The following is a 23487-nucleotide window of genomic DNA, read 5'->3' as shown; positions in this document are numbered from 1 at the left end:
GCCCTTATCATCATCACTTTCCTACATATCCTGACTATAATTTTCCCCTCGTTATTTTCTTATCCTAAATCTGTCACTCTTAGTAGGAACGACGTTGCTGCCGGATTTGTTTTCAGAATGTCGTTCCTCGGTGGCGCTGAGTGCTCAACTGCGGGCAACCCGTTGACTCAATTCACAAAGCATGTTCAAGATGACAAGTCTCTTCAACGGGACAGACTCGTTGGGAGGGGCCCTGGGGGTATGCAAGAAGGCATGCGATCTAGGGGCATGATGGGTGGTCAAGATCCGGTATGGATGTCATTTTTTTGAGCCAGATGTTGCAATTCCTAGCCTAACACATGATTTATAACGCCTCTAGATGATGGACGAATTTGCCCAACAACCTGGCCAATTACCGGGGCAAGCACCACAGCCCTTTGCGATGGAACAGATGAGACGCGAGCTAGATCAGTTCCAAAGCGCTCCGCTCAGAACTGGCTCACCGGGCTGGGCAGCCGAGTTTGATGGCGGGGAACAGGCTCGGATGGAGGCTGCCTTTGCTGGCCCTCAAGGTCCCATGATGAACAATGGATCGGGGTTTAACCCGGCTGAGTTTGCACGTTTCCAACAGCAGAGCCCCGCTAGCATGGCCCAGGCCTCCGGCCCCGCTGCTTCGGCTCAGACCCCGATGATGAATAATGGCTTTCAGCGCCCGATGGGGGGCATGGGGTACATGGGTATGGGAGGAATGGGCATGGGAATGGGGATGATGCGTCCTTCCTTTGGACCCATGGGGATGCAGCAACCTGCGGAGGCTGTAACCCAGGACAAAGGAAAGGGGCGTATGGTGGAGCTGGATGACGAGAACTGGGAGGCGCAGTTCGCTGAGATTGAAACTGCGGGCAACCAGACCCTGGATGATGAGGCCAATGCAGCCATGGAGGCGGAACTGAACGATCTTGACAGGTCAGTCCCTATTGAACAAAATGACGGCGCCTTTGAGAGTGCGTGGCAAAGAGCCCAGGCTGAAACGGTAGCGGACAGGAAACTGGTCGAGGAAAACGGTGAATTCGATGTCCATGAAAACTTGCACATGGGAGACCTTGGGGAGTGGGATGGCTTCGACACTCTCAACACTCGCCTCCGCGATCCTCAACTCGGCGATTACATGTTCGAAGAAGACAACGTATTCCGAACTGTAAACAACCCCTTCGAAGAGGGTGTTAAGATTATGCGAGAGGGTGGCAACCTATCCCTGGCCGCATTGGCCTTTGAGGCCGCTGTGCAGAAGGAACCTCAGCATGTACAGGCATGGACCATGCTAGGTTCTGCTCAAGCCCAAAACGAAAAGGAACTTCCTGCAATCCGGGCTCTCGAACAGGCCCTTAAGACCGACTCTAACAGCCTAGATGCCCTCATGGGTCTGGCTGTTTCTTACACCAACGAAGGATATGACTCGACAGCCTACCGGACACTTGAGCGCTGGCTCTCTATCAAGTATCCACAGATTATCAACCCGAAGGACGTGTCTTCCGATGCCGATTTGGGATTCACTGACCGCCAGATCCTTCATGACCGCGTCACCGACTTTTTCATCCAGGCCGCCCAGCTTTCACCTTCTGGCGAGCAAATGGACCCCGATGTGCAGGTTGGTCTAGGTGTTCTCTTCTACTGTGCTGAAGAGTATGATAAGGCAGTGGACTGCTTCTCAGCAGCCCTGGCGTCCACAGAGTCCGGAACATCAAACCAGCAGGAGCAGCTTCACTTGCTGTGGAACCGTCTCGGCGCGACGCTTGCCAACTCCGGTCGCTCTGAAGAGGCCATTGAAGCCTATGAGCAGGCCTTAACAATCAACCCCAACTTCGTTCGGGCACGGTACAACCTCGGTGTCTCATGCATCAACATCGGCTGCTATCCCGAAGCTGCACAGCACCTTTTGGGTGCCTTGTCTATGCACCGAGTCGTTGAGCAGGAAGGCCGGGAGCGTGCACGGGAGATTGTTGGAGGGGCCGACGGTGATATTGACGACGAACAGCTGGAGCGGATGCTGCATATCAGCCAGAACCAGAGCACGAACTTGTACGACACACTGCGCCGGGTGTTCAGTCAGATGGGACGCCGAGACCTGGCCGACATGGTCGTAGCAGGAATGGATGTGAATGTGTTCCGGAAGGAGTTTGAGTTCTAAGATCCTTCGAACAATTGATGCATGCATGGAACGAGTTTAAATTTCTTATTTTATTATTTTTTGGATACCATGAGCCCCTACGAACGGGCTCACAGTGCCGCGAGACGGTTCGCTGTGTAACTATTATGACCAGCATAGGGATGTTTGTACAGAGCAACGGCTGGAAAGGCATTTAGAATAGAAATGTTCTACAGTGTATTTATCCCACCTCTGCAAGACCTCTTCCCACGCAAATATAGATCTTCATCAATATAGAAATATATAACCCTTCTCTAAAGATTAGGTACTGTGTAATCATGAATCAAAGGTTGGTGAAGTGGTGGTCTGCTATTACTGCCTCGGAAGTGGTTCCGGTATTGCGTCATGCCTTGTGCCTCGGGCTGGCTTTCTCCTCATCTCTTTGGGTTTGGAGACGAACAACCATCCTCATCTATGACTCTCTTTTAGGATATATAACCACTTTTACCACCAGAACCAATCATGGCTACTATTACTGGTGCTCAACTGATTGCCCGGACGCTGCGCGACCTGGGCGTCACCGTCGTCTTCGGCATCGTGGGTATCCCTGTGGTGGAGATCGCCGAAGAAGCCATCAATCTGGGGATTCGGTTTGTTGCATTCCGCAACGAGCAGGCATGCAGCTATGCTGCCAGTGTCTATGGATACATGACAGGACGACCTGGTGTCTGTCTCGTCGTGGGAGGACCAGGAGTTCTCCATGCTATGGCTGGGGCAAGTTTCCCTCCTCTTCCCCGACTTGCGGAGAACTCCGCAGTGGAGATCGCGATGAGTTAGTTACTGACGAGTATTTCGGCACGTTTCAGATTGGCAATTCATCTGCGAATAACTTCCCTCTTCTTGTTCTTGCTGGATCAGCTGAGACAACAGGCGTGACTAAAGGATCCTTCCAAGAACTGGATGCCATTTCTTTCCTGACTCCGCACACCAAGTTTGCAGTGCGCCCTTCATCCCTCGACTTCATCACCGGAGCCGTGAAGAATGCATATAGAACCTGCTGGTATGGCCGCCCTGGTCCAACCTTTGTCGACTTACCTGCCGATTTGATCCAGGGCAAGGCACCACCCGGGCTCTCTCTACCGCCACCGGAAGCCGTGCTGGTTTCATCCCCTCCTAAGGCAAGCGGGGATCCGGCCTTGATTTTGAAGGCAGCTCAGTTGCTGAAGAGCGCGCGTTCGCCATTAGTGATTGTTGGGAAAGGGGCTGCGTATGCGCGGGCAGAGTCCGGCATTGGCCAGTTGATCGAGCAAACGCAGATTCCCTTCCTGCCGACGCCAATGGGGAAAGGCGTAGTCCCTGATTCTCATCCGCTAAATGCATCGAGTGCACGCAGCACAGCTCTGAAAAATGCAGATGTGGTGCTGATTCTCGGGGCACGCCTGAACTGGATCCTTCATTTTGGTGAACCGCCTAAGTGGTCCCCCAAGGCCAAGATTATTCAAGTAGATATCTGTGCTGAGGAGATTGGGCGAAACGCCTGTACCGCTGAGCTGGGTATCATAGGCGATATCGACTTGGTCGTGAATCAGCTACTGTCGTCTCTGTCGACCTGGAGATATGTCCCGTCCCCTGCAGAAGACCAGTTCCCGGCGCAGTTGGCTGAATCAGCGAAGAAGAATGAAGACAAAGCACAAAAGGCTGCTCTTTTGGCCACACCACAGAACTCGCCTCTTACCTACCAGCGCGCTTATCATATCATAAAGACGACACTCAACTCCTTGACCCCGTATGAGGAGGGCAACATTGTATATGTATCGGAGGGGGCCAACACTATGGATATATCCCGCTCAATGTTTCCCTTAGATTATCCCCGTCAGCGTCTGGATGCCGGTACCTATGCCACCATGGGCGTGGGGATGGGGTACATCGTCGCCGCACATGAAGCCTATAATGCGATCCCGGGATCTGCAGGCGAAGGTGTGACGAAACCCAAGAAGATCGTAGCCCTTGAGGGCGACAGTGCGTTTGGATTCAGCGCAATGGAAATCGAAACACTGGCGCGATATCGTATCCCTGCGCTGATCTTCGTAATCAACAACTCAGGGATCTACCACGGAGACAGCACCACAGAAAGTGATTGGAAGAACCTACAAAATCAAACAGCGGCGAATGACACAAAGGCCGACGATGAAAACAAGAAGGGTCTGCGTTCGACCAGTCTCCTATATGAAACGCGTTACGAGTATCTGGCCAACATGTGTGGCGGAAAGGGATATTTTGTCCGTAATGAAGAGGAGCTCGAGAAAGCTACCCGTGAAGGGTTCTTGAGTGATACTGTCACACTGGTGAATGTAATTGTTGAGCCGGGTATTGGTAAGAAGATTGGATTTGCCTGGCAAGGGGACCAAACCGATGGCCAGGCCAAGCTTTGAATTCATTGAACTGCTTTCACTATGTGAAAAGGTGTGTATATAACAAGAATTCATTTGGAATAGTGTGCCTCTTTAGAGGGATTTATACGAATTATATCTCGTGCTATATATCATGACTGCATGAGCTCATCCAGAACCTTGGCCGCTGCAACAGCCTTCTCTTCTCCAAAACGACCTCCCACAAATTGCAGACAGACTGGCATATTTTTGACTAATTCAATATCATCTGGGGCGGTCATTAGAAAGCGCAAACAACCAGGAGAGGGAACAACCTACATTGAGCGTGATTAAAAGCATCAGACTCATTTCTGGGAACATAATTCACCCAATCTTCACCAGGTTGGTCAAGACTCAAATCAGCCTTGGTCACTGGAATCGTCACAGAGGCATAATTCAAAAAGTTCCAGAGAGCTGTATAGCCCAACCACTGGGAACTGACGACCCAGGTTTTGGGTCTATACCCTACCCAAGGCAGTACTGGCATGAGCAGAGCATCGATGCCGCTTTCTTTCCACTGTTCTAGGAAGGAGGCTTGGAAACTCCATTTTTCTTCTTCTAGCTGTCTAGTTGTGAGTTTCTATAAGTTCACCCATTAGGGAGGGCAACATACACTTTCCCGCTCTGGCATTGAGAGTTGATCGTCTGGCGTTCCAACAACCATGCCTTCAATTAGAGGTTCGCCAACAAGATTACACAGGTCCTTGCAATGCTGGCCTCCGTCCGCAAGAATAGCTTTTGTCCAGAGATTTGTTCCTGGTTCATGACGGGTTGCATCCCACTCGACCACTAGAGCTTGATATTAGCATGGGATTGCTTTTATAATTAAATTATCCAGGCTGCAGATACCTTCATGACCGGCAGCTTTCAGCTTTGCCGCCGCGTCATGCAATGCACGAGTAACAGGGGGCTGAGGCTTGACAACTCCATCGTCATAGACAATACCCAATTTCAGCTTCTTACTTGGCATAGCAGCCAGTTCTTTCCTCCATGGGATGGGTACGCATCCGGGGTCAATGTCCCACGGACTCGAATCGAGCAGAGACTCCATGAAGTATTCAATCGTTGAAAGATTATTGGACATAGGACCCGCAACTGGGGGGACGAGATAGTGCTGATGCATACTGATATACATTAGTTGTTGTGTGCCCTTCTTGGTATATAATTAGTAACACAAACGAGGCCACTTACAAAGAGCAATCCCATGGCACACGTCCCGTGGTAGGACAGATCGAGTAGAGGCCCTGTAAGTTAGCTGGAATCTCAATTGAGCCTCCGATGGATGTGCCTATTCCAAGAACACTGCCCTTTGCCCCAATTAAAGCTGCTTCACCTCCAGAGCTGCCTCCAGAGATGAGCTCGTTGTTGAAAGCGTTGACGGATTGGCCAAAGACATGGTTGTACGAGTCGGACATCTGTTTCACTTAGAATAGTGCAACATATATTTTTTTTTTTAAAAAAAAAAACGAAAGTTGACCACTTTACCATAAGAGATTGCGGGACATTTGTCTTCACATAGAGAACAGCACCCATGGATTCGAGCAACTGGACGACAGAACTCGACTTCTGCGCTGGTTTGCCTACCAAACCAACCCATCCTACCATCTCTCAACATCATACTAACATGTTAAACCACGAGAGAGAAAGGGCTAGAATCCACATACCAACCGTAGTATCAAAGCCCTCAACATCAAACCGATCCTTGATAGAAACAGGTAACCCATGCAACGGCCCCTTCACCTTCCCCGTTCTCTCCAGACTCACATCCAACTCCTTAGCTTTGGCCAGCGCTCTCTCAAAGAAAACCTCGGTCAAACAGCGAGTAAGCTGCTGCGCGATGGCGGCCCGTTTGCAGAACGCCGTCGTCAGTTCTACGCTGCTCACCTGGCGCGTGGCCAGGAGGGAGACCAGAGTCCGGACATCGGTGGTTTCGGTCCATTCCAGCTCCTGCGGGGTGAGAAGGTCACAGGAGCGGATGGTGTCGAGAGCGTTCTTGGGAGGGGCGAGGAGGATGGATTCGGGGAGATGCCAGGAGGAAGGGATGGAGGAGAATTGGGCGGTGCGTCTTTCGATGACGATTGGTTTCCAGGCTACGATGGTCATTTTTGGTTGGATTGCGGGTTCGCTATGGGTATTATGGTTATAATAGAGAATACTATGCGTCGTTATATAAGTTTTGGCGTGGGAAAACCGAGGTCATGCCTACAATCCTGGTTTATCTGTTTATCTCAATCTGACGGAGCGGGGGATGAGGGGGTGTTGGAGACGTGCCGGCTTTCCCGGTCTTGCTGGACAATAGGTTTTCAAGATAGGAGAGATTGTTATTTACTTAGCTAAAGGATTCATTGTGAATCCATCGTTAGATAGAAAATGGAAGATAAGCACCTGGATTTTTGGTTGTCGCATAGATAGCTATACAATCGTGATGATGCATTTATACCGTCATCAACATACTAGCATTCTTGTACCATGTCAGCAACGGATTCTCTCCGCTCCTTGTCTCCGTATCCTCAATATATGCCCAACGCCGCACAAAGTCTTCATGACTCATGACCTGTGTCAACTTTCCGGTCACGGCGCGGTAGACGTCCTCGATGACGTTGAAGTCTGTTGGGAAGAAGATATCAAAGTAGCCTTGGTGAACCTGTAGAGACATAGTTAGTAAAATGTTCCACGAAAGTAGACAAGCTAAGATGACGTACAAATGGAGTAGAGACGGGTACGGTCCGCCTCTTGTAACGGGTTTGCACTACTGGCGCATTCACGCCAGGCACGGCATCCGGGAGAGTGCTAAAGTCACTCGCCACCAACCGATGCGCAGGGAAATAGGTGTCAAGGATGTCAAAGAACTGCATGAGCCTAGTTGGTATATATTCGGGTTGGGTGAATCTTTGCAGGGGTAAGGCACTCCGAGCTCCCCGCAGGAACTTCGGGCCCAAGGGACTCGGGAACTGGCGCCGAGCAGCAGCCTGTCGCACTCGGAGGAATCGAGAAGCCACAGGATCCAACTGGGTATTGTAGAATTCGTGGAATTCACCATCCCCGTCAATCAACACCCCTCCTTGTTGAGGCAGCTCGGTCTTGGTGTCGTAGCGGATAGCATCGTGACCGAAATTGTCAAACACTTCCAATCCGAGGAAAAAGCAGGGCGAATGGACGTACGTGTCCCAGTCGAAGATGGAGCGGTTGATGATCTCAACATGGTCCAAGTGTCCAGCCGCGTTGATCGAATCCACCAAGTTCTTCATTTGGAGGCCTGCGAGAGCGGGCGAAATTTCAATAATCTTGAACTTGGTCCGCTGGTAGACCTCGTAGTCTGTGTCTCGGATAAAATCCAGAATATTGATCATCATGGTTCCGTTTCCAGCTCCCATTTCGTATATTATTAGGTCGTGGTAAGGGTATAGCGTCAACTTGTAATTCGACACCAGATATCGTGCGATGGTCTCTCCGTAGTAGGGGCGAAACAGCTCCGTAGGTGTGTGCCATAGTTGACGTGCAACATCGGGATGCGTTTCATCTAGCTTGTCCTCAAACTCTGTATACCGTTCTCCCAGCATTCGGTGAAACTCAGGACCGTCGTTGATGCTGTTGAAGTCGAATGGCTCTCCGGGACTGAAAATGGTCGCGTGCTTCGAAAAGTACCCATAATGGGGGTTATACAAGCTATCTGCAAACCAAAAAAAAAAAGCAATTAGCAATTGTATTCATTGAATTAACATCGATGATCTCCCTTTCGTACCATCAATAAACTCTCTCGTCAGCATCTTCACCTGCCGGGGTCGGTCACGACGATGACGCAGGTCCTTGGCCGTGACCAATGGATACACCTTCAATTCCTCCCCAATATCCTTTGGGTAATCACCCCGTCTGGACCAAAGCATCCCATCATCTGGTTCCTTGCGCTTGGTGGGTGCGCGTCTAGTGAGGAACGAGCGACATTGTTGCCGGGACGGGCCAGATAATCGCACGCAATTTGCTCTGCGACCGGACAGTGACGGCCGGAGGGATTGACAAGCAGGATGTCGGAACAGCTGCCGAAACAGCTGGTTGAGAACAGCCGAGTCCATGGGAAGGGGGGTGGACTCCAACAGTGGAGGGGAGCTGGAGAAAGCAGCGATTATTTGTTGGAGGTAATGCTATGCAGAAGACGTCGCGGAATTGCGGGCGGAGTTGCGTTCGCTCTGGGTGGCCCGAGCTTTTGTCTGCTCGCAATTCTTCTTTTGCAACGCTCGTCTTTTGCTCGTTCGTTCGATTAATTCTGTCCTGCAATTGGGCTATTGTTGTTGATTCGAAGAATACCATACTGCAGCATGAATGACCACCCCCAAATCTACATAGGAACGGCCTTCGTGGCCGGTGTTCTTCTCACGGTTGGAATTAAAGAGCTCGTCTATCCAGAGCTGGAGCAGCGCATCAAATCTCGTCGTTCCGCTCAGTCAACTGATGCCCAGGGTCTTTCAAGAGATACCACTGAGCTGGTTGCCAGACCTGGTCCTCCATCGATAGTGGATGGAATCGAGGGTTGCATAGGAAACACGCCCCTCTTCCGGATCAAGTCATTATCAGACGCAACGGGGTGTGAGATTTTAGGAAAAGCCGAAGTACGCTTATTCTCTGTTTCTGATTGATAAAGAAAATTTAAAATAGCACTGGTCTGACCTTGCTGTATAGTTTTTGAACGGGGCCGGGCAGAGCTCCAAGGACCGAGTGGCGCTCAGTATGATCCAGATGGTACGTATAGCTCTTGATCGTACAATTTTTGAAAAGTAGTCTAATCCTTAAATACAGGCTGAAGAACAAGGAATCTTGACTCCCCACTCAGGGGACACAATCTATGAAGGAACCTCTGGTTCAACAGGTATCTCGCTGGCTACTCTGGCCAGAGCAAAGGGACTTCTCGCTCACATGTGCGTATACATTGCCCCCAGAGCCACTATTCGGCTATTGGGTATTCGTATCCCTCATATTGACTAAATACTAGCTGCATGCCCTCCGATCAAGCTATCGAAAAGTCAGATCTGCTTCTCAAACTAGGCGCGATAGTTGATCGTGTTCCGCCTGCCCCAATCGTGGAGAAAGACAATTTCGTCAACCGAGCAAGAGATCTAGCTCAAACACATACAAAGTCCTCCACAGAGTCAGATTCGGACTCGAACACAATGCGTGGAAGGGGCTTCTTCGCCGATCAATTTGAAAATGAAGCAAATTGGAGAGCTCACTTCAATGGTACAGGCCCCGAGATCTACGCGCAATGCAATGGGAAACTCGACGCTTTTATTGCTGGGGCTGGTACTGGAGGCACAATCTCTGGAGTGGCGCTATTCCTCAAGCCCAAAATTCCGAACCTCAGCGTCGTATTGGCCGATCCTCAGGGCAGTGGGCTCTACAACCGAGTCCGATACGGTGTCATGTTTGATGTTAAGGAAAAAGAAGGTACCAGAAGACGTAGACAAGTTGACACAATCGTCGAGGGTATTGGGATTAACCGTGTCACGGCCAACTTTGAGGCAGGAAAAGAGTTAGTCGACGACGCTGTGAGAGTGACTGATGTACAGGCGATGGCGATGGCCAGGTGGCTGGTAGAGAAGGATGGAATCTTCGTCGGAAGCAGCAGTGCAGTGAACTGTAAGTTTCTTCGGCTAAGTTCTATAAGTTCTATTTACATCATTAACTAATCTTATTATCATAGGTTTTGCGGCAGTTAAGACGGCCATGAAGCTTGGCCCAGGCCATAGAATCGTGACAGTTTTGTCTGATTCAGGATCAAGGCATCTCTCCAGATTCTGGGCGAGAGCGGGTGATGTTGGAGGTGCAGTGGACACAAAGCTCGAAGACGTCCTGAATGCAAAGGACGACCAGTAGGACGGGCTGAGTATAAAGCAAAGCCTTAGGTTGGCTTTACTCCCAATCTGCTCGAGTAACGACAATAATTAATGACTCGGTCATGTGGCAACATTATATCAACCGGTGAGTGGTGGTGCCAATATGTGGAAAGCTGGTGATTTCTTGCTTTGGATCGCATCGCTGCTATCGTGACTTTCTTCAGGCTTCTTTTCTGCTGAAGGAAATACCGTTGGAGGCGTTTCTGGGATTTCTATAAGATCGTGAGGGGAATGTTGTTTTACTGCCACGTCCACTGGACTATGAGTTTCTCCAGAGGGCTTCTGGGGTGGAACGGCATTTTCGCCGCCAACGGACTCTAATTTCGCAGGAATCTTTGACCTGGCAGAATGTTCTGCACAAGGCATGTTCTCCTGAGCAGAAGATGTCGTCGTTTGGTGTGTCTTACCAGTCTTGAAACCCTCCCCTGAAGCCCAGAATCGCAGCAGTTCAATTTCAATCTCTGCATGCGAGCGACCAGGAAACTCGTTTCGGATGCCAGACCATGTGAGACCTTTCTGATTCGCGAGATTATTCAGTTTCTCTTTTTCTGCCCGGGACCAAGGGCCAGAAAGTCGAGGTGGATGCATAGACCGGTGAGCCCAATGGTACTGGTTCCAATTGATAAGATTGAAGATGTTTCTGTCAGGGAAGTGGTCGAGGATGTCTTTCCACGTCTTCTTCTGGATTAGTCGCATATTCAATATCAATTTCGCTTCATCTGGCGTCATGATTACTCTGCCACGCTTGTTACTTCTGGGAGTAGAGGCCTGATCCACCGCATCCACCGTGGACGAAGGTTTACTGGATCCATGCTTGGTGGTCTTGCCATGAACCATGTTATGTGTCTGTCTCATGCTTTGAGCAGGGGGCTTCACGGCTGTACCGTCACCGACCACACCTAGTTCCTTCTCAAGTTTTGTAATATCATGCAAGCCATCCGGGGTATCAGAGACAATAATTGACTTAACATGGGCGTCATAATCGGCATTGGTAAAGGACTTCTTGCAGTAGCGGCATTGCTTTTCTGCACGAGTTGGGCTTTCCATTTTTAATCGTTTCCCCCTGATATGCATGGCCTTTTTCGTTGGCGACGGCTCGCAGTCTTCCTGCAATGGATCGTCGGATTCGCTTCCATCTGGGGTTTCTGCAAAGGACCAGTCGCGTACGATGGGACTCGAATGGGTGAATTTCCGCTTGGCAGGTGCAGTTGCAGGTGTAGGTATAGTTGCAGGTGCAGGCGCAGGCTTCTTTTCGCTCTTTGGCTCTTTCTTCTTCGAAGAGTCCGTATTTCTCCGGGACTTCCCAGGAAGTGCCCACAACGACCCTGCTCCCGGCGGCGATGCAGACCGTATGACGTTCTTGAAGGTGGGCTTGGGACGTGCTCTATCCGCAGTTGGCGTCGAAAATCGTCCACTTATTTCAGGAATGCGCCATATTGACTCCACTGGCTCGGGTCTGGTATTGGAAATGTGTGGATGATGAGTGGATGTTTCAAATGCCGTATTTGCTTTTTCGGCTGGATGGTTCCTTGTATCCGCGGACTTCCACCCAAAAGGATCGTCAGGGCCATTCTGAATACTTAGTGCATTGTCCAGTAACGAATCCACACTGGATCTGTCATCGTCGTCGTCGTCGTCTTCTGGGTCGACATCCACATCCGCGAGATCAGCAGCCTCATGTGATATTCTCTCCCATGGCTTGGTATCATCCCACGAATTTTGTGATGCTCCGTCACCTCGTCCCTCTTCACCGCCAGTTTCAGTCTCGTCGATATGCGTCACGTCGCTGAATGTAGTACCGTCTGCCTCGCGGCCCAATGAAGCAGACAAGTCCGGCTCCAGACGCCAAGATCCATTCTCGCCAGTATCGTCCTCGCCCTCTATCCCGTTGAGATGACCATTATTTACCACAATCTCCCCAGTCTCTAGGTCAATTTCATCGCCCACCTCGCTGAAATCCTTCCCGTATTTCTCAAAGATGCCTTCGAAAATCGATTTGAGGCGTAGATCATTCTGTTCGCGTGCTTCATGCAAGTTTACGTCGTCTAAACCATCCTCTAGCTCCTCGGCCATGGATAAACGGGGCCTTTTGGTTGGTCTCTCCATTGTGTTGGTGTTGTAGGTGGTAAACCTGCGGCCGATTTCAGACGAAATAGGTGGCGGGGGAAGGGAGGACAGGGTCGCGTTGAGTGCAGCGCGGGGCAGGTGTAAATGAGGCGATGTGTAGCTATTGACGCATTGCTTTTTAGAATTATCTGAACGCTATTGACCCTCGATGGTCAAGGTGGATGTTTGCCGATGGGAGTGCCCTCGTTGACATCGAGTGGTGTTATTGTTTAATTTGGCATGGATGAGGGGCTGGCATGAAAGTAAATGTTTTTGACTCGTTCAGTACATAGAGACGACAAGAATAAACGGTTATGTATGATCAAAATCACACAAGGCGTATGTCTCGTGGACATGCGATTGTCAGACTGGAAGAATAAAATCAGTCATCGGAAGACGGACACTAACAGCAACGCGATGCTGGCTCGGGTTGCTGCATGACGTCCTCCCGCGACAGCTCCCCTTGCCGGATGCCCGTCCCCAAATTCCTCACTCTGCCATAGACCACGTTTTTTGCTATTTTCCCTCTTCTTTTTATTGACTCAACATAATGAACGGGAAGAGACCGTCACTCAGCTGTGATCATGTATTGCCAGAAATGTCGGACACCATTGAAGTTGGACGGCTCTCTCGAGTCGCTGAATCCAGCCGCCTTCGACTTGCTTATCGGTAATGTGGCTCGATGTTCATCTCGTCGATGACGACAGATAACTGACTATGGCTCTTCTGTGTTGGTTTAGGATCTACAGGTAGAACGCTTCCAGAACAGGGGGGCAACATATCGTCGTCCCGACCCTCTTATCCCCAGGAAAGACGGGAGCTCTACGATCGGGTTTCCAGACAATCTACATCGCCGTTGTATCGAAGATCGATCCCGGGTCCTCGCCATGCTGCCGGAAATCAAATTACGCCCTCGAGGCTTGGACGGGGGGATAGTGGCAATATGTCCTTTGTGATGCTTACAGAGTCCCAAGTTGGGCCACCTCACACCATGCCTGGGGCGACAGGCGACAGTCAGGCATCATCCAAGGGTAAACGACGATCCAGTACACAAGGCACCGAAAATGGTGCGGAAGATGGGTCATTTTCGGATCAGGTTGAACGGACTGGACGGTTGTTTGAGATTATATCGTCGCGCTCCGATATCGACCATCCTATCTGTACTGAATGCACGGAGATGGTTGTGGACGGGTTGCAAAAACGGTTGGCGGGGGCTACAAAAGAGCGAGATGCATATATATCATTTTTGAGGAATCTGAATACCTCCGTTCCGACCGCGGAAGAGCTCGAGGCAGCCGAGAAATCGCTCCAGGAGACGCTCGAGGCAGAAGAGTCGGCTTTTGCAGAACTCGTTGAGCTGGAGCAAGAAAAGACTGATCTAGACGAGGAGATAGCCAAATTGGAAGAGGAGTCGCGGCAACTCGACTTGGAGGAAGAAGGATTTTGGCGTGACCGCAATGCGTTTTCGCTGACCCTCTCCGACTTCCAGAACGAGCGCGATGCTTTGAATATGCGATACGACCATGATTCGCGCCAGCTCGAGCGACTCCAGAGGACCAATGTCTACAATGATGCGTTTTGCATTGGGCATGACGGCTACTTTGGGACGATCAATGGGTTGCGCCTTGGTCGTCTGACCAACCCGTCAGTGGAGTGGCCCGAAATCAATGCGGCCTGGGGCCAGACGGCGCTTCTCTTGGCGACCATTGCGGACAAACTAGGGTTTCAATTCCAGGGGTATCGACTGAGGCCAATGGGGTCAACGTCGCGAATAGAGAAGATCGAATATCCTCAGCAGTCGGCGAGTCAGTCGGTGGTTAGTGGGGGGAACCCGAATCCCTCAGTGGCGCCAAAGATCACAGCTCTTGATCTCTTTTCCTCCGGGGATCTCCCGCTCAATCTCCCCTGGCTTCACCGCCGATTCGACGCAGGCATGGTGGCGTTTCTGGAATGTCTGCGTCAGCTGGGGGAGTTTGTGGAAACCACACCGGCGCCAGTGTCGTCTGGCCGTCGAGGGCATGCTGCTGGCATCGCGGCCCCCGGGTTGAAGCTCCCGTACGAGATCCGACGGGACAAGATTGGGGATGCGAGCATCAAGCTTGGGTTCAACCAGAACGACGAGACGTGGACACGGGCGTGCAAGTACACGCTGACCTGCTGCAAATTCCTGCTGGCCCACGCGAGCAACGTTGCCAGCGCGGGTTCTAGTAACTCTGCCGCTGTGGCCGCAGCGGCCGTTGCAGCAGGGGAACAAGCCCGATTGGCAAGCAGTCCAACAAAGAAGTAAGATAAAATAATTTCTCCCTTCAGAGGAGAGGGGAAAAGAAACAAGGGGCTCGATGGAGATACTCCTTGGGCAAAAAACAAAAAAAAAAAAAAAAAACTAGCGCGCCGTCACAAACGGTCTCATCCATTCCAAGCTACTACTAGTGTTTCAAGGCTTGCAATCCTTTATTTTATTTATTTTATCCTCTTGCCTTATTTGTATTTGGGCGCAAGTTCCACAAGAGGCAGAAAGAAGGCATTTCCAAACCAACCAATGGACCGGAAGACAAGAAGCTTGAGTCAGCTGTTCAGCCAATGCGTGTGACCCTTTTGAAGCCATCAACGGGAAAAGGACAGGAGGACTCTAACCTCGAGGTGACGATGACGATGATGATCATGATGGGACATGTTTCGGATGGGGAGGGTAAAAAAGGCAGAACAGGAAGATCAGCCATGGGCCCATAATGTAGCACGAGGATCCAGTAATTTGCTAACCGAACAAAGAAGATCGTATACAATTTGAAAATTGTATGTATGTCTATACCCCTGTCTTCTTCGTACTCGGGAGATAGATGGAAATCAGACATGCATTCTTCGGAGGTATTTTTATTTGATATATTATTATTATTTGCTGGGTAGTTTATTTCTGTCAGTTGAAGCGGGCCAAAGGAGGCAAGGAGGGCCAAGGCAAAAACTCATCCACGCAATTCAGATGATCCCAATGTTTGATTGATGCCGTGTGACGAGAGAATGAATGAAGAATGGAAATAAAATAGATAAAGAAAATAAAGAAATAAAATGAACTGACAAGGAAACGACAGACTACCCATGGCAGCCACATAACATCTCTACATAATACAAAAAGATCCGCCTATGACAGCGAACCGAATCGGGGATGGGATCAACTGAGGAAGGACGGGAGATCGTCCCTTAGTCGGGGTGTTCAGACTTCAGGCCTGATGGATGGGAATGATTAATGGATCCTACTTGCTCACCATCCCAGTTAGACCCAACTAGAGGGGGGCAATGTCTGTTCTCTTTTTTTTGCCCCCTGTGGAGGACCGTGGGATATTACCATGTCGTAGTAATTACTACTAGGTGGTTTATTAGTAGATCCATAATTAGCGAGCATCTATCTTCCTTTCCCCCCTCTTATTCCCCCTCTTGACGTCAAATGTCAATTAAATATCAATTCTGACAGCCTGACAGGATAGGATGGTGTATACATCACAAAAAAAGAAAACAGTCAACACTATTGACAAAAGCAGCCACATCGTTGACCCATGGCGTCGGGACTGTCAATTTTTTTTTTTTTTTTTCTCTGTCTGTTAAAATAACGATGGACAAGAACCCACCGTCTGTTCATACCAGAGAATGTTTCGGGCCGCTCCCGACACGAGGTCAGTTACCATGGACGATGATGGATACTTTCCCAGTCTGCTTTGGGATAATATTTCGTAGCCAAACTGTAAAACTGACAGTGACACTTGACAGCATCCCTGCGATCGGAACTGCCTGACTCGCGGGAGAAGCTCTGTCCATCCGTTCTGGAGTTGGTTAACTAGTAGTGGAAGTATCTACGATCTTGCTTACTATTATTCTATTCGGATTATCTTTCTAAGTATTGACTACCCAATTCCATCTGTTTCACGATTGCTCTCCCTCCAAATACTGCCCTACCATTCCTCCATCGCCATCCCCCATACCTCCAGACAGTCTACCGTTGCCTTCTCTCGTACTTGTTGACGGGACCATCCGATCACTAGTCGACGGGCCGAACTTCCTCCTGCCAGGGTTGGCGATGCGCATGGATGATAATAATATTATTATCTGGTATTATTATTAGGTGTCACTATTATTATTTTATTATTTCGTCGTGGATAAAAGGCAGCCGATCCCTGTCTGGCATGTATGTCTCTCTGGAGGCTGCAGGAATAGCGCACTGTTATTCCGTACTTTTATCGTACTTTCTCGATCATTATCATCAGATATATTACTGACATCCTCATCGCAATGGAGATCATATCCGACCGTTGATTCTTTTTTAATTCCTCAAAATGAGGCAATCATGGTTCTCTGAAGGATTCCCCAACCGGCCATGAAAATAATATTAATCAAAATCATATTATTTTCCCAACGGATGACAGCAAAAGTACCCGAGCACCATTTCCCCCGCTCTGATTGGCCCGGGGAAGCAGGGGGCCGCCGTGCCGCGGGCGTTTCCATCGGCAGGTCGCCGGAAAGAGAAGGCGGGCGTCATTTCAGGCCCAGTATTTTTGGTATTTTGCTTGAGCCCCAAAGCCAAAAAAAAGCCCTCCATTACAGGCGAACCAGTTGCCTGTACATTCTTTTTCTTTCTCTTTTTTCTCTTAGGGGGGCATTATTAGTAGACGATAATTATTCTGTGAGATGATATGAGAGGGAAAAGAATAATCGGAAGAAATAATAATGGGAAAAGATCAAAGAGGAAAATGGTTTAGAATCTGGACATGACAGATGGGGATGTGGAGGAATGGCCACGACTAAACACTATACCGACTCATTTCACTGTCCAATTCCAACTGACGATTAGTATTATTATTCTTATTATTATTATTTCTCTTGCTCTTCTTCTCTTCTTCTTCTTCACAACTACATTATTATTATTATTCTTGTCTCTTTTCTCTCTCACTACATCATTCCTTCTTCTTCCTTCTTCCTCTCTCCATAAAACTCACTCTTCCTCTTCCCTCTCTTCCCTCTCTTCCCTTCCCCCCCCCTCTCTCTCCTCCCACCTATCCTTCTTTTCTTTTTTAATTCCTCCCCTTCCTGTCATGGTCGATTCCTAAGACCAGACTATGAGTGACGGGAATCCCCCGGCCTTCTGTTCATGATGGATGGTTCCATGCCTCCGTCCTCGTCCATCTCGGCTGCTTCGTCCTCTTCCTCGTCAGCCGTCTTTCGTCCCCGCAGATCCGATGACTGGCACGAGTATCGTTCCAGAATCGAGCAACTCTATCGCAATCATCATCTGAAGCTTCGAGAAGTTAAGAAAATCATGGAGCGTGAACATAACTTTGTTGCATCGTACTGCCTCACCGTTTCCCTTTTTGTTTCCCCTCCCCTCCTCTTCTTCTTCGTAATGTGCCATTGCTTTTTCCTCTTTTGCGTATTCTGATGACCCTGTTTAATTCTTGTATCTACGAAAAATCGTGTTTGGTTTCTGCTTCTCTTTTCTATCTCTGTTCTTCCTGATCTGTCGGATCATACCCCCTGACATCAGACTTCCAGAGAAAAACAGTACAAAGATCGTCTCGCAGCATGGCATGTCCGCAAAAACATCAAAGCCAAAGAAGTCCAGTTCATGATCCGGAAGCAGCAGAAACGAGCCGCCCAGGGCAAGCAGACGGCCTTTCGGGTGGCCGGTCAGCCCGTCGAAACCAAGCGCATATCTCGCTTCATTCGGCGATATGGGCCTACTCTGGACAATCACCCCCATGAGATCGCCTCTCACACCACTCCAGAACCAGGTAAGCTGCCTTTTCTCGTCGGAAAATCCACCTTATTCATGCTCAATGCCAGATACGCCGTCCGATATGAGTTGCTATACTCCCGAACCTGAAGAGCGGGCTGTTGCCCTGACTCCTATGCCAGAGATGCATTCAAACCCCCGTAAGATCCCTTTTGCTCTTTCCTTTCACTCGTTCTGCTCCATCATGCTACATGGTGTCTGCCAGGATATCCAAGATCGACATAACGAGATTAATAGACACCATAGACGATAATGAAAAGCTCGAAGCTCTCCCAGACTCTGAGCTCGAAGATGTCAACTCCCTCCCTGCTACCCTAAGTCCCCCCATGCCGGCGGAGAATCCAAAGCCCGCCGAGGAAATTGTTCTAAGCAATACCTGGGATGATCTTGCTTCCTATCAGGCACGCCTTAACGACCTCCAACAAAACCTTGATGCGTCCTTGTCCGACTACATTACGCCCCAGGATGATTGACGATACCACCCCGGTCATTTCTTGACATTGCAAGGGCCCGGCTTTCCAGAGGAGGATTACGGGGCCCATTAAGCCTCTGGAAGGAATTGAATCTCTGTTCTTTGTTTTTTCTGTTACTGCTGATTTGGCAACTAGTTTGTCATTCGCTCTGCTTGTTCCTTTCACCTTGTATCACATTTAGGCGTTGCATTTTTCTTTTTTTCTTTCTTTTTTCTCCTGCAACAAAGCGGCTATATAGAGCATCTATGGCTTGATTGATTTGGGATATGAGGCTTCGATGTAGGTTCTGGTATTTATAGCCTTTCAGCAGGTGCATGTACCCGCGGGAGTGTCTAATAGTTGAATCTACCAAGAAGGGTGTACCTGACGGATGACGAGGTATCCAGGATCCGTGGCTTTCATGATGATCTTACTTCTAATGGCTTCTAGGTCTACTACTATCACAGGCAGTGCTACTGGTGTCGCAGAGGCCACCCGTTGATCTTCCGCCTACCGATAGCGCCTTCCAGCCAAGATAATCGCCACCAATCTAGCAACGACTCGTCTAACTCGGTGCCCGATGGAGGCCAGTCTGGACTGTGTCCAATATATTATTCCTGACGGACAGCCGCACTGTTCAACTAAGCAGTCTTCAACTAATCGATCACCTGCCGACCTGCCAGCCGCTGATATCACATCACCACCCAAGCACCAGATAGTGTCACCTGCATGATTGTTCCTTGTTTCGACACAAGGTTTCGATGATATTCAGCAATCCGCAGACAACCTCGTTCAGGAAAAGCGTGGGATAGGGGTGGACACCAGCGACCGGAGCCGAATACCCTCCAGCTATTAGCAATACTTCAAGGTTTATGGAGAAGTGATCATATGGAACAACCAAGCAACCTACCAGCAAACAAAATCCGAGAACAACGGACCGACCAAGTCGATCGACCAGAAGACTCAACCTTGGGATAGCGGATCACAAGTCCCGTACCAGTTAGACAGGAAAGCAGGAAAGGGCCAAAAGATACTGTCTATTTACCAGACTATCAGTGGACTAAAACGCCCGAGGCCGGCACGCCCGCAAAGGCCCGCCAAACCGTGGACGGCCCAAAACGGCAAACGTGACGGCCATGAGGAGGAGAGAAAGCAGACAGCGACTAGGACCAAACAGCGATGAAGTGAGTGTCAGGAAAAAACATCCGATACAAGCACGTCCGTGCCAAGAGATGGATCAGGGGAGGGGGTTAATATTCGGGCATCGGGGAGAAGTTTTAGTGTTACTCGACTATTTACTGTACAAGGGACATCCTGTTTTTGGTCATCCTTACCATAAGGCTTTTTGGTGTAGATCATAGTTTCAGGTAGACAGGGGTATCGAAGCTGAGCTGGATGCCAGAGCTGATTCAACTGACAGGATAGACAATATAAAACCAAAATACTATATGGAGTAGAAGATACCAGACAACAAACTACTCTGTAAGCCTCCAAAAACCCAAACCAGCAAGTACGTACGGAGAGTAAATGCTGGAGAGCATGTAGACCCCAAAAGCAAAAGTACCTCCTCCACCATCCACCATCCGTACTATTAATCTAAACCCCAGCACAGACCGTCCTGCATGCATGAATCCCAAACTCACCCCCCTCAACGAATCCATCCAATCCATCATTGTAACTAAACTAAACTAAAATAATAATAATAAAAAAATCCCACCGGGGAAGACCAAAAGTACCCGACCCCATCTTCCATAGTAAAACTACCTAACTTAACCACTTATAACTCCTTTGGTAGTGGTGCAGGGCTTTGCAAGCCAGCGCTTAGATACCCATACTCTCCGTACTAAGTACCAGTAAGACAGCTGAGCAAGATCTCGCCACTGCCACTAACTAGCTAAATCCACTTTTTTCTGGCCATTTGGTTTTTTGTTTTTTGCTACATTTGTATTCTAGGTGGCTATTCTGCATGCATTGTATGCAGGTAGGTAGGCTGTGAGGGTGTGGGGGTTTCAGCTTAGGTACTTGGTTAGTATGTACCTAGGTACATGGCTAGGTACCTAGTAGGTAGTAGGTAGTAGGTTACTTATGTCTGTCTTTCTTTCTTTCTTTCTGTCTACTCTTCCGATTGGATGGTGATTATCTTGCCTGTGGTTTCTAAGTATACTATACTTAGACTTAACATATATTCCTTCGAGGTATGTACATGATCTACTCGAGCAAGGTAGCCATGTAGTCACACATGTACATATAGTGTACATATCTAGTACCTACATAATGTATACTCTACCTCGGCTTCATCCCCCGGACGCAGTACTAGTTAATACAGCATCCCTCTTTCCTACGTAACTGGAAGAAATCGGATGAATACCCGGATTCGATGACGATCGCCGGGAAGAAAAATGAAGTACATAAATATTGGGAGGGAAAAAGAAAAGACGGCGGAGATTGGATTCGTTCTTTCCGGGTGCATACATAAACTGTATGGTACATTTGTTATTCAGTTTCTTGCTAACTAGGAGATTACGGATGATCGGTTTGTATCGGCGGGGTTTCTGGACGGGCGGAGGACTCCGTTGTGGATTACATGGCTATCTCCAGTTTATGGAGCCTACGTGCTGATGTGAAGATCCAACTCATCAAGTTCACTGGAACTTTTATTCTTCCTTATTATCTAAGACCCAACCAGGAGCCCATGCCTGTCCCCATAAATAACTGTCAAAACTGCCGGTAAAAAAAGAATATCCTGCTCGTGGAACATAACAATAACAATAAAAAATAACGTCAGGTGGATATATGCCAATAGTTATACGCATCAAGGGTTACCGCTCCGCTATCCCAACGGATGGAAAATTATCATGAATAGAATGTGCTCTTTTGGAAGCTCTCGGCCGAGATATCGCCCATCTTACCCTTGAGCTCGGGCTTCTTCTCATCACCGGGTCGGACCTCTGGGGCCGTACCCTTCATACTGTTGCTGCGGCTTGCGTCGGTGCCGGATGTGATCGCCTGCTGAGTGGGCTTTCGCTGGATGGTCTCCAGATACGGTCCAGGGAGATACCCGACCCCGCCATCCCGTGCTCGACACCGCCACCATTCAGACGGGTTGCCCATCGGGTCTGACTTGCCGAGGACAGCGACAATATCGCCCTTCTTCACCGCTAGATCAACCCCGGCAGTCTCCTGCGACTCCGGGGTGTAGTCGTATAACACACGGCAAAAGTCCAACTTGGAAGGATCCATCGACTGATCCTGCTGCATCGGCTCACCATTCGGTCCGATCATAAGCTGTTTTCGCTGCTCATCTTGCGAACGCGCCAGTGTCTTGATAAGCTTGCTCATCAGGTACGGAAGACCGAACAATGCAATCAGGAACATGAAAAACGGCTTCTTGGAGGGTTTAGGAGGTGCAGGAGTGCCGTCTGGGAGGGTGGCAGGCGCCGAACGCCCATTCATAAAGGCCGCAAAGGCAGAAGGAGTGAGGGCAGTCGCATCGGCCGGGGGTGGGCGACCAGTGATCTTTGCAATTAAAGTTCTAAACCATCGTATAATGGTGAAAATTCCCAGCGCCGAGCCGAGGGTATTACGCAGATTTCCGAATTGTTCTGCGACAGAGACCATAGCTAAAAACCGTGTCAGAAGTCATCTTCAAACTGGACATATCTCGAAAAACCATACCAAAGAATGAGCTATGTGTGGCCATATAAGTACTCTCCAGCATCTGAGCAAATCCTCCAAACGCACCCACGATACTCTCAATCATCTGGAAGGTCGCTTGGGTGCTCTGACCGAACGAGTTCGTCAAGCTGTTTGGGTCGTTGGGATCACCGGGCATGCCGCCGTACATCCCTCCCATTCCCCCCATTCCGCCCATCCCACCATACATCCCACCCATACCCCCGTAGCCTCCGTAGCCACCATACATCGACCCCATCCCGCCGAGGCGCGAGTACGGCGACGAGTAACTGCTGTACCCGCCATATCCTCCGTACGGGCTAGTACCAAGTCGCGAAGCACCGTAGGGAGAATAGTTCGATGCAGTCCGGTTGACGACGGAGTTCAAGGCGTTGGGGCGGGAAGGTAGGTCGGGGGCGGTTGAGGATGTGGCTGATGTGGTTGTTGCGGTCGGCGCCGCGGTGGTAGTTGAGGACATGGTAGAGGCGGCTGGGCTAGTAATGGGTGATGACGATAACGCAGTTGCTAGCAAGAAGGAAACATCGTTAGTGACAGAGACAAATGGAAGATAGGCTGTATGTAAGACCTACCACCGGCAGCAGCGCCTGCTCTCTCCCACGGTTTGGGTGGCGAAACCGTCGCCATGGAGTTGCGGGGGAGATGATCACCAGCCACGCATCGAGATCAACCCGACCAGGCTGGATACCAGGAGAAGAGACTGACAAAAAGAGCGACGAGATGAGAAGGGCCCGAAGACGAAAGATGAAAAGAAGAAAGGGATGAGATGAGATGGAGATGGGGATAGATCGAGATGGGGGAGAGTTGGGACTTGAGCGGGTGGAGAGAAGAACGTGAAATCCGACCAGCCGAGAGGAGAAAAGTCGGCGCATGTGGTCGCGGAAGCCGAGGATGTCGCGATTGCCGAGTAGTGACATTAGTTGGATGCAGGCTTGGTATTCTTTTATCCATCGTTTCTTTTTCATGAATGCTTTTGACGCGATTATTATTGGGAGTTCGAGGATGATCTTGAGGGTCTTTACGA

At 49.6% G+C, this 23487-nt stretch overlaps 9 protein-coding genes across 9 annotated transcripts; 4 read left to right on the top strand and 5 right to left on the bottom strand.

Annotated features, from left to right (window-relative positions):
• Positions 1 to 117: 117 nt before the first annotated feature.
• ASPWEDRAFT_53768 (indolepyruvate decarboxylase family protein) lies at positions 118 to 4557 on the top strand (the record flags this gene model as incomplete). Its single annotated transcript, XM_040837947.1, has 4 exons — positions 118 to 288; positions 359 to 2084; positions 2640 to 2899; positions 2992 to 4557. The coding sequence occupies 4 exons, from the start codon at positions 118 to 120 to the stop codon at positions 4555 to 4557; spliced, it is 3723 nt and encodes a 1240-aa protein (XP_040685744.1).
• A 110-nt stretch (positions 4558 to 4667) lies between these two features.
• Positions 4668 to 6657, bottom strand: ASPWEDRAFT_175370 (putative acetamidase; the record flags this gene model as incomplete). The annotated part of the gene is made up of 7 exons (XM_040831351.1): positions 4668 to 4783; positions 4834 to 5116; positions 5168 to 5343; positions 5404 to 5678; positions 5746 to 5969; positions 6040 to 6152; positions 6219 to 6657. 7 exons carry the CDS (start codon positions 6655 to 6657, stop codon positions 4668 to 4670), a joined length of 1626 nt encoding a protein of 541 aa, XP_040685743.1.
• Positions 6658 to 6988: 331 nt separating this feature from the next.
• ASPWEDRAFT_116582 (class I SAM-dependent methyltransferase) lies at positions 6989 to 8624 on the bottom strand (the record flags this gene model as incomplete). Its single annotated transcript, XM_040828666.1, has 3 exons — positions 6989 to 7198; positions 7257 to 8224; positions 8297 to 8624. 3 exons carry the CDS (start codon positions 8622 to 8624, stop codon positions 6989 to 6991), a joined length of 1506 nt encoding a protein of 501 aa, XP_040685742.1.
• A 243-nt stretch (positions 8625 to 8867) lies between these two features.
• ASPWEDRAFT_175368 (putative cysteine synthase) lies at positions 8868 to 10419 on the top strand (the record flags this gene model as incomplete). Its single annotated transcript, XM_040831350.1, has 5 exons — positions 8868 to 9158; positions 9229 to 9288; positions 9346 to 9464; positions 9539 to 10182; positions 10247 to 10419. The coding sequence occupies 5 exons, from the start codon at positions 8868 to 8870 to the stop codon at positions 10417 to 10419; spliced, it is 1287 nt and encodes a 428-aa protein (XP_040685741.1).
• Positions 10420 to 10517: 98 nt separating this feature from the next.
• Positions 10518 to 12941, bottom strand: ASPWEDRAFT_61836 (Myb-like DNA-binding domain protein; the record flags this gene model as incomplete). Its single annotated transcript, XM_040838596.1, has 2 exons — positions 10847 to 12941; positions 10518 to 10792 (listed from the first exon to the last, which is right to left on the bottom strand). Exons 1-2 carry the CDS (start codon positions 12543 to 12545, stop codon positions 10518 to 10520), a joined length of 1974 nt encoding a protein of 657 aa, XP_040685740.1. The 5' UTR covers positions 12546 to 12941.
• Positions 12942 to 13129: 188 nt separating this feature from the next.
• On the top strand, positions 13130 to 14832 carry ASPWEDRAFT_53764 (beclin 1; the record flags this gene model as incomplete). Its single annotated transcript, XM_040837945.1, has 2 exons — positions 13130 to 13214; positions 13286 to 14832. The coding sequence occupies 2 exons, from the start codon at positions 13130 to 13132 to the stop codon at positions 14830 to 14832; spliced, it is 1632 nt and encodes a 543-aa protein (XP_040685739.1).
• Positions 14833 to 14943: 111 nt separating this feature from the next.
• On the bottom strand, positions 14944 to 15688 carry ASPWEDRAFT_44086 (uncharacterized protein). Its single transcript, XM_040836182.1, has 2 exons — positions 15180 to 15688; positions 14944 to 15104 (listed from the first exon to the last, which is right to left on the bottom strand). The coding sequence occupies exons 1-2, from the start codon at positions 15395 to 15397 to the stop codon at positions 15011 to 15013; spliced, it is 312 nt and encodes a 103-aa protein (XP_040685738.1). The 5' UTR covers positions 15398 to 15688; the 3' UTR covers positions 14944 to 15010.
• A 1994-nt stretch (positions 15689 to 17682) lies between these two features.
• Positions 17683 to 18794, top strand: ASPWEDRAFT_175365 (Clr5 domain-containing protein; the record flags this gene model as incomplete). Its single annotated transcript, XM_040831349.1, has 4 exons — positions 17683 to 17876; positions 18081 to 18319; positions 18372 to 18461; positions 18568 to 18794. 4 exons carry the CDS (start codon positions 17683 to 17685, stop codon positions 18792 to 18794), a joined length of 750 nt encoding a protein of 249 aa, XP_040685737.1.
• Positions 18795 to 21626: 2832 nt separating this feature from the next.
• Positions 21627 to 23090, bottom strand: pex13 (peroxin PEX13; the record flags this gene model as incomplete). Its single annotated transcript, XM_040837944.1, has 3 exons — positions 21627 to 22393; positions 22449 to 22970; positions 23036 to 23090. The coding sequence occupies 3 exons, from the start codon at positions 23088 to 23090 to the stop codon at positions 21627 to 21629; spliced, it is 1344 nt and encodes a 447-aa protein (XP_040685736.1).
• Between the last annotated feature and the right edge of the window lie 397 nt (positions 23091 to 23487).

Source organism: Aspergillus wentii (assembly GCF_001890725.1).
Source record: "Aspergillus wentii DTO 134E9 unplaced genomic scaffold ASPWEscaffold_7, whole genome shotgun sequence".
NCBI classification, from domain to species: Eukaryota; Fungi; Ascomycota; class Eurotiomycetes; order Eurotiales; family Aspergillaceae; genus Aspergillus; species Aspergillus wentii.
Note: the sequence above shows the minus strand (reverse complement) of the source record. Positions and strands in the feature narration are given on the sequence as shown.

What these genes read in the sequence shown, in the direction of transcription:
- ASPWEDRAFT_44086 (XM_040836182.1), bottom strand. Translation starts at nt 15,397, where the DNA reads ATGTCTGATTTCCATCTATCTCCCGAGTACGAAGAAGACAGGGGTATA. An exon ending in ATCGTCATCGTCACCTCGAG is followed by an intron (nt 15,105 to 15,179) that starts GTTAGAGTCCTC and finishes AGCTGACTCAAG; the next exon opens with CTTCTTGTCTTCCGGTCCAT.